The following is a 9,781-nucleotide window of genomic DNA, read 5'->3' on the forward strand; positions in this document are numbered from 1 at the left end:
CTAATTAAACCGTTCTAGAATCCAAGATTCATTATAAGAGTTGGTTTTGTGTGTACCTGAAGTGTTGTCTTTAGAAGTAGTAGTTGATGCAGAGAGTATGTTAGAAGCAGAGCCATCAGTTTGGTGATTTTGTATGTTATTTGTAGAGTCCCTTTGCTGCAACATGGTCACAAGGCCATTATATTGATCTTAGCTCAATCCAAAGATATTATTTCCTTGATCACTATTTCCTTGATTGCCTTGTTGATTGTCTTGTTGTGTCTCATTGGCTGATCTCTCAGCCTTTAAGGAATTGATTTGCTCATTCTTTGTGAATTGAAAGTTAGCTGGGAAACCATGGAGTCTATAGCAATTCTCCATGATGTGTCCAGTTTTCTTGCAGTGAGTACAGAACTTTGTATTTCCTGAGTTCTTGGTCCAAGAACCTCTTCCTGAAGGAACAAAAGTTCCTCTTCCAAGACCTCTTCCATTGTTGTTGCTCACTCCCCTGCCTGATGATCCACCTCTTTTCCAATTCCCTGAGATAGCCATGGTCTTCACATCTGAGTCTTGTCCATAGAGTTGCCTCTCTTGCTGAATAACCAGAGCAAGGACCTTGCTTATATTAGGCAAAGGTTCAATGAGCATTATCTGTGATCTTACTCCAGTATATGCATCACTGAGGCCTTTGAGAAATCTGATTGCTTTATCTTCTGTTCTGCACTTCTTGATGTCACCAAGAGCATCACATGTGCATCTTGGACATGGTCTAAAGTTAACAAGCTCATCCCATAGAATTTTGAGTTCTGTGAAATAGCTATTTACATCTAGTCCTCCTTGTCTTAAATTGGCTATTGATTCCTGCAATTCTGCAATCCTAATGAGGTTGCCTTGGGAGAATCTTTCCCTAAGTTCTTCCCACACCTCATGTGCTTTATCAATCCATAGTATGCTCTGTGAGATGGAGGGTGAGACAGACCTTGTTATCCAAGAGATCACAATGTTATTGGCTCTTTCCCAAGCTGGATACAAAGGATCTGATCTAGGTGGCATTTGGATAGAGCCATCGATGAAAGGAATTTTATTTTTAGAACTAAGGCTCATGATCATGGATCTTGCCCAATGGTAATAATTCTCTCCACTCAGCAATGGTGTGACTAAGATTGTTGCTGGACTTTCTGAAGGATGGACATAGTAAGGTGAATCTGTGTTTTGCGATGGACTTGATGTTGGTATGATTGAGGCCATTGAATGTAGCAGAGCTCTTTTGAAAAGAGCTCTGATACCATATGAAAATATGGTCCTTGAAGAGGATGAAGAAGAAGAAAGAAAGAGATGAATGCCAAAGATTTATTGATGATTTGAATTGAATGAATTGAGTGAATACACTTTTCTTTATGAATTGGTGAAGTGCATATATTCTAAATTGATATTTCATAAAGACCATATATCCTATTTATAGAAAGCTTGACTAACTAACTTAACTGCCTAACAAACTTAATTAATCAATCTTGCCAATCACGAGCAGAAAGAGTCTTGATCTGGTGCAAGACTGGTGCAGGAAACATGGACTGAGTTGGCCTTGGTTTTCATATAATGTGATTCTGCTCGAATTGCTGCAACAATTGTTGTAGCAGTTTTGCTATCTGTTTTAGCATTAGAATAGCAATCTTGATTAGGAGTTGCTTTGGTTTTGTTATCTTGATTAGGATCACTTACTAATAGAAATCAAAATAGTAACAAATTTAAATAGAAAATATAGTATGTGTCAATTTTCCCCATTGAAAAACTTATTACACTTAGGAAGCTTTCAAGTAAATTATTAGATTCTAAAATAATGTTTTTTTGAAGTTTGTTTGGCATGTTTTACATTTGCAAAATTTCATATCTTGAAATTGACTTTAAATTCCACAACATATTTTGAGAAAGAATAAAAGATTGTGAATTTTTTAAATATTCTCAAATTTATTTTCAAATGTTAATATTCATATAATACCATCAAATAATTATTAACTCTATTCTTGCATAACCTACATTATTTACTACTAATAATAACATATTATTATTATTTCTCACTTCGATACAAAACTATAGAGGCTGAGATTTCAAAATGATATTTGGTTTATTTTCATTTAGAAATTTCATTTTTGGTTATCAAAATAATATTAATTTTAAATATGAAAATATAATTGGTGTCAATTTTTCTCATTTAAAATATTGCTATGCATAGGATGCGTCAAATGTGTATAATGATACTATAAAAGAAAATATTTCTAGTTTATTTAGCATGTTTGACATTTTTAAAATTTTACCGGTTGAAATTGAATTTATGTTTCAAAACAAAGTTTAAGAAAAAATAAAACATTTGGTCATTTTCTAAAATTATCTCAATTTAATTTTCATATACTTATATTTATATAATATCATCAATAAACTATTTAAAATAGTTTATTGTCCTCACTTTAAAGTAGTACTATAGTTTGAGAGCGCCTAAATTATATTTGAGAATCCATAATTCCATTTATTATAAAAAAATACAAGTGAATGAAGTAACATGAATTAAAATAAAGTTGCGGTCACAAATTCGTTTTCTAGAGGATCTTTTTATGCCTAAGATAATTGAAAATTTTACAATAAACACATTAATTAAATTATGAACTAACACCAACAAAGTGTTGATCTAGTAATATAAAATTCCATTAGATCTCTAAGTAGACTAAAATGTTAAATATTCAAATTTTATGAGCAACATATATAGAAACGAACACACATGCACCCTAAAAGATATTAATTTTATATCCAAAAGTTAAGTGTATGCTCGGTCCTGAAATTTCATAGGTGATGTACGGGAAAATGAGGAGCTCATTCATTATAAGAAAATAAATGAAATTTATACGTGGAAATTTAAAAGAAAATGTGAATTCAAAACAAATTATAAGGGGAAAATAAGTATTTTCATTATTTATAAAAAAATTAATTATCTAAACTAATTTACACTGCCATTTCAAAAAGAATTATCATGAAGATGTGTGATTATTTTACTCATTTATTATTGTTATTCATTACTAATTTTTGAGTCCAACTTATTTTTTAATTCTTGGTTACATTTTTAATGTACCTTAAACGATATGATATTTGGTCCACTCAAATCAATCCCTCAAGAATAGATTATATATATTACAATAATAGATTAAGAAAATAGTTAAGAAATAATCTAATTAGATTTTATAAGAACAAAAATTGCAAAAATAAAATTTATTTATGTAAATAAAAAAAAATTAGGCATCCACCAATTATGAGACATGTGCAGCACACTTGCTATACATGCCTAAAGGCTGATCATGGGAAAGGAGGTACTACTAATTATACCAAAAAAATATGACATAACATACCAACGTACAAAAATAAATCCAACATATTAATTTAATTGATTTTAATTTGAAAATGGTTATGAGCTCAGTCTATACATATAAAATAAAAGTATATATTAACCACCACTTGTGGCATGAGGTTATTGTCACTTATAATGCTCATACTCGATTTGAATATGATTGTTTATCAACATGTGGTTGCACTCACAAAAATAGTAAATATAAAAAGTAAATTACATGTGTATTTTGATTGAAGTTTAAATTTAAGTATAATTTGGCATAATAACTATTTTAGTCTAAATGACATAGCTATGGATTGTGAATTGTATCTAAAAATATTTAAATTTTAGAGGATAACAAATGGAGCAAGGATACTAAGGTTATTAAAGTAGTATACTAATTAGAGATCAATAATTATAAATTTTCTCATTAAATTTTATAATAATTCTGAACATAAAATGAAATATTTAATAATTTTTCATGATACATATTTATTCCTTAATTATACAATGATATCAATTAAAAGAATTTAACAAAGTTGGTAGCTAGTTGAGTTCTTTAAGTATAATGTCCGAGATTTTATCATGAACAAAGTTTTGGTACCAGATGTTATATCCACCTTAATGAATTAATCAATTAAGCTTATATTGATTTATAGATATAAGATAGATGAGGCAAATGCTATGTAAAAGTAAAAAAAAGTAAATATTTTTACCCTTAAAATACAAAGGAAAAAATCATTTGTCTCTGCATTACTTGAGAGGAGTCTCGTTCAAGATAGATACAGAAAATATTTGCATAACAATAATTTTAATTTTAAAAACAAATTTTTAGAGCATATATACGTAGTTCCAGCAAAAGTCATTTATAATAATAAAAATTGGGTTTTGTCTTATACAACTATAAAACATGATCTCTTTTATAAAGGTATTATATTGAAAGAACTAGCTCAAGTATCATGGTAGATACTAGTCTTAGTAATATTATACCCGTAATCAAAACAGTTAGGATATTGGTATAATGATATAACAGTTTAACTAGTGGTTCACTAATTAAACCGTATACTGACGAAATTAGATATACATATATAATATATTAACATTAATGTTGAAAAATTAAAAAAAACCAATTTTTTTATTTTCATTAAAAAATTAATTTTAAACAAAAACTGGTCAGTATAATCAGTTTTAGCCGGTTTTGACCAATATGATTGCATGACCGGTATAATTATTGTACTGTACCAATATTGAGACCAATTTACCAGTTGATTTGACCGATATAAAACAGTTTTAACAACATTGCTAAATACACTGTCTCCACCTTTTAGGAAAGGTTGCCTGCCTTATACCAATAAATCAATTTTTTACTAGTAATTATACACATGGGATTGACTTAATTATACTTGATATTATTTCAAAAATTATATTATCCTTTTAAAATTTATGTCAGTATTATATTTACTACCCCTGAAGAGTGTGACATCTAAAGTATGATGAGTCATACGAGAGTAACTGATGTACCAAAAACATATATGACAATAACTGTAACTTATGAAATAAGGAAAAAAATGATAAATGTACCAAGTTAAATCTGATCATTGATTTTTCTCCATATATTAATGATAAATGCACTAAATTATATCTGGCCGTTCACTTTTCCCTACATATATTATTTTTTCTCTAAAAATTATTACATAACCTGGAACTATAATCCAAATGCACCACCATTATTTAGTTATACTTTACTAGAACAATACCTATTTTATATTGACCTCTTTATATAGTAGTTTACTTGATTCAGAATCTATCTAATAATGTGTCATATTTGTCATTATAGTTTGTACATAAAACTATATGATATTCTAAAAATCTGAATCAATTGTTAGAATCAAATTTTCAATCTTACAAATGCCAACAAGAGAATGAGAGCCAAATGGCTCCACTATATATTTCCTTACTCCCTCTGCCTTACCTATTTCATGCATTAGCAATTCTCATCCATTTCCTCCTTAATTTCTAAACCTCTCTCTTTTCTCTCACTTCTTCATCTTTTTCTCTTCTTATTTTTTGTAACAATCATCGCAACAAAAACCATGGTTGTTCTGTCTCAGCAAGCAGCATTAAACCAATTCTTGTTAATCAAGTCATGCAAACCCACCACCACTACCTTGTCCACACAAATTCCAGAGGTTAACCTTTTTGACCCTGAAGCCAAGACACTCATAGTCAAGGCATGCCAAGAGTTTGGATTCTTCAAACTTATGAACCATGGTGTTCCAATGGAGTTCATGAACAATTTGGAAAATGAAGCTCTCAGGTTTTTCAAGAAAACTCAGTCTGAGAAAGATAAGACTGGTCCTCCTGACCCTTTTGGTTATGGAAGCAAGAGGATTGGATTCAATGGTGATGTTGGTTGGGTTGAATATCTTCTCCTCACAACAAACCCTGATATTATCTCATCCAAGTCAGAAATCATTTTCCAACAAAACCCAGAGAATTTCCGGTAATGTTCACAAAACATATTCCCCTGGTTTTTCTTTCCCCTGCTTCCTTTTCAACGAAATGAATGAGTTTTTTTTAGTTTAAATGAAAAAACATATATTTTAAGTATTTAAATTATTTTTCGACCCAATGGTCCTGTCGGTCTGAATTATAAGTTATGAGTTCAAATCTTCAAAACAATTTCTCTACCTTGTGGAATAAAATCACATAATAATATCTCCTTGTATCCCTCTAGATAAGAGAGTCTTAGGGTTAATTTGGGAATTAGATTTTGGAGGAGAAGAAAAGGAAAAGGAAGGTTGGGAGCCATGAAATACACTTGTGAGATGACTCACAAGCATTCCTTTTCTCTTCCTTCCCCTCCAAAATCCAACTCCCAAACTAACTCTTAAAGTCAAAATTTAAATTCAGGTAACAATTTCTCCACCATAGGGTTCATTTCTAAGTTGAACTTTGAAGGGGAATAAAAGAAAATAAAAGGCTCCAGAGTCATATCATAAGTGTATTTCATAACTTTCAAGCATTCTGTTTACATTTTTCTCATCCAAAATCTAACTGGCAAACAAACATTATTGATAAGACTTTATAAATTTTTCATCTTCATGCCCCAGCAGCAGCTAGAAGACTTGTGCACTACATCCTCTTATATACTAAGATATTATTACTTATGCAAGATATGACAGATTCATGTAACTCTATAATTATGTCAAATAAAAATTACTATATTTTTGACTTTTTTAATACTTGTTTCTTCCAGCTATGCTGTGGAAGGTTATCTTGGGGCAGTGAAGAGGATGTGCTATGAGGTATTGGAATTAATGGCTGATGGGTTGGGGATTAAGCAAAGGAATGTGTTCAGCAGATTACTGAAGGATGAAAAAAGTGATTCTTGCTTCAGAATTAACCACTACCCACCATGCCCAGAGGTGCAAGCATTGAATATAGGGAATTTGGTTGGGTTTGGAGAGCACACAGACCCACAGATAATTTCTGTCTTGAGATCTAACAGCACTTCAGGCTTGCAAATCTGTCTCAGAGATGGTTCTTGGGTTTCTGTTCCTCCTGATCATACTTCTTTTTTCATCAATGTTGGTGACACTCTCCAGGTACCAACCATTAAATATTTTATCAATTCATAAATAGAATTAGAAGTAAGTTTACAAAACCTCCTTAAGTTTCATATGTTTTGGAAGTAAAAAACGTAAACTATTATTTTTCCTTCCTAACTGTTTCTTAAAATTAACTATGAGTGAAATTGGTCTATATATATATATAATTTTTAAATTATTGACAATAAAATTAGAATTAACACATTAGTAATTTGTAATACCACGCAAATAACTTTAGCAAATCAAAGAGAACAAAATAATAAGAGCTGGAACAAAAACAAGTACGTTAGAAATCAAAGACAAACCCCATACTTTGACGCTTAAATTTTTCTACGTTTTATGTTAGGCAGTGCAACAAAATTAAAGATTAACACTTTTTAAAAAATGTGTTTCATTAATTTTATTCCTTGTTAATGTTAAACTCCACTCAATGTTAATTGGCATGCTATGTTGAAGTTTGTAACAGAACTTAAAGTCTGGAAAACAGGTACAACCCTATCTTCCATTAACAAACATGATTGCACCCAAATATCCAATTATTCAATTAAATCTGGAAAACAAAGCTTAAAACATTGAATAATTAATTAGAATTTAAATTTGGATGTATGTATGGACAAATTTTACCAATAGTTAAAGTTTAAGGAGTAACTAGGAAGAAAAGATAGTGTACGGTGTCTATTTGTAAAAAAATAAAGTTTAAAGAGGTTTGGTAAACTTTTCCCATAGAATAAAGATATGTTGTGTCAACTCATGTCTCTTATCAGTGTTTTAAACTGTGGTTGCGGTTACGGTTACTGCGATTACAATCATGTGGTCGTTGCAACGTGAATTACGATCGTTGTTGTGTGAATTATTTTGTAAGTAAAAACATATTATTGACATTAATGTGGCCCGATGCAGTCCAAATATGGTCCAAATGCAGTCCTATGAGGTTGCATTGGGCCTGTTATGGTCGTGTCAATACGGTATCAACCGCAATTGCGGTGTGATGCGGTTGTGACGGTTACCGCAACCGCAATATTACGGCCGCATCACGTGATGCAATCCACAGTTTGAAACACGGTCTCTTGTTAATGAAAATGAAGTAAAAACAACAATAATAATAATAATAATAATAATAAAAAATAAATAAATGTTTAAATATTTAATTGACCATTATATTGTACGTTAATGTTGTAGATCTCTATTATGGTGAATGAGATTGTTTTCATTTAAGTCAATCTTTTTTTCATAATCTGCTTGTAAATTCATGTTTTTTAACCCTTGTCCTCAAGTGTGTATTGCTGTATCTGTGTGATGTGTCACAAAAAGATTCACTTAAATATTTTCCGATATTATTTCAGTTAGAAGTATATATTTTCACATTAAACTTCCATATAAAAAAGAATAATGGTCTTACACGCTTTAAGATAGACTTATTGTTTAGAATCTTTTGTGTCTATCTCCCTTTTCATATGATAAATACATTGAAAAGTTTGATAGTTCAGCTTCCTAGTGGTACTTTTAACACATATATATATTTTTATTAAGTTTTTTTTAGTATAATATCTATACATATCAGTATACCGTCTATTATTATTATTTATACTAATTTTTATGAGATAATAATGATTACTTTTTTTAGTACAGTAATAATGTAAAACACTTACAGTGTCATATATACATCTTTTTCTCTATGTTATTATTATTATTTGTTATGATATGTTCTAATGTGGGTGTGGCTGAAACTGGTGCAGGTAATGACTAATGGGAAGTTTAAAAGCGTGAAGCATAGGGTTTTGGCTGACACAACAAAGTCAAGGTTGTCAATGATATATTTTGGAGGACCACCCTTGAGTGAAAAGATAGCACCTTTACCTTCACTCATGTCAAAAGAAGAGGAAAGTTTGTATAAAGAGTTCACATGGTGTGAATACAAGAAGGCTGCTTACAATTCAAGGTTGAGTGATAATAGGCTTGAGCCCTTTGAGAAATCTTCTGGCTAGTGATAGAAAAGGGTTTCAATAATTCTCTTGTATTTTGGCACATTTTAAGTTTTTTTGGGTGTGTAGTTGTCAAAGAGTTTACTCTAGTTGACATATATATTAAAAATGTCGTTACCGTAACTTGCAACAATTATAAATGGTGAAAAATAACATTTAATGACTGAGTCACGACCAGATCGCTCTCTTTAAGACCTTTCGTGGCACTGCCCAAAATGTGCAAACATACTATTAACCACGTCAGCGTGAAATAATATTTATTGGCTGAGTCACGACCATATCACTCTCTTTAAGACCTTTCGTGGCAGTGTCCAAAATGTGCAAGCAGACTATCAACCACGTCATCCCCATGATAAAACAGCTCATATCTCTGTTACCGAATTCTTAATGCACTGTAAGAACCGATCTCTACACCCACCACAATATGGCTACCCGTGTCAATTCTCGAAATTCCCACAATATGACTAATTGTACCAGTTCTCGAAATTCCGACAATATGACTACCCATGTCAATTCTTTTCCCAAAAACTTACTACCAATGTCAATTCTCAAAATGTCAACAATATGGCTACATGTACCAATTCTTTACCCTCAATACTGACTACTAGTATCAGTTCTCGAAATTTTCACAATTTGGTTGTTTGTGTCAATTCTTAGTGATACGGAAAGAAAAGGGTGAGAAGTTTGCCGGAAGTGCATCGGTAGAAAATATGAAGGAGAAGAAAAGGTTGAATGAAAGCGCATTCAACTTGGGATGAGTTATAATGAGGGGGAAGATCTCTATTTATAACATGAGATTTTTTCCAAGTTCCTCATGTCTCCAATGAGGGACTTAGGAG

At 31.1% G+C, this 9,781-nt stretch overlaps 1 protein-coding gene across 1 annotated transcript; it reads left to right on the forward strand.

Moving 5' to 3' along the window:
• LOC109329010 (gibberellin 2-beta-dioxygenase) lies at positions 5,287 to 9,067 on the forward strand. The gene is made up of 3 exons (XM_019562672.1): positions 5,287 to 5,852; positions 6,609 to 6,957; positions 8,697 to 9,067. The coding sequence occupies exons 1-3, from the start codon at positions 5,443 to 5,445 to the stop codon at positions 8,943 to 8,945; spliced, it is 1,008 nt and encodes a 335-aa protein (XP_019418217.1). The 5' UTR covers positions 5,287 to 5,442; the 3' UTR covers positions 8,946 to 9,067.

Source organism: Lupinus angustifolius, chromosome LG16, assembly GCF_001865875.1.
Source record: "Lupinus angustifolius cultivar Tanjil chromosome LG16, LupAngTanjil_v1.0, whole genome shotgun sequence".
NCBI lineage: Eukaryota > Viridiplantae > Streptophyta > Magnoliopsida > Fabales > Fabaceae > Lupinus > Lupinus angustifolius.

Excerpts from the sequence above, each read along its gene's own strand:
- LOC109329010 (XM_019562672.1), top strand. The coding sequence starts at position 5,443 with ATGGTTGTTCTGTCTCAGCAAGCAGCATTAAACCAATTCTTGTTAATC. Across the intron at positions 5,853-6,608 it reads CAAAACCCAGAGAATTTCCG|CTATGCTGTGGAAGGTTATC; the intron begins GTAATGTTCACA and ends TGTTTCTTCCAG. Across the intron at positions 6,958-8,696 it reads ATGTTGGTGACACTCTCCAG|GTAATGACTAATGGGAAGTT; the intron begins GTACCAACCATT and ends AAACTGGTGCAG.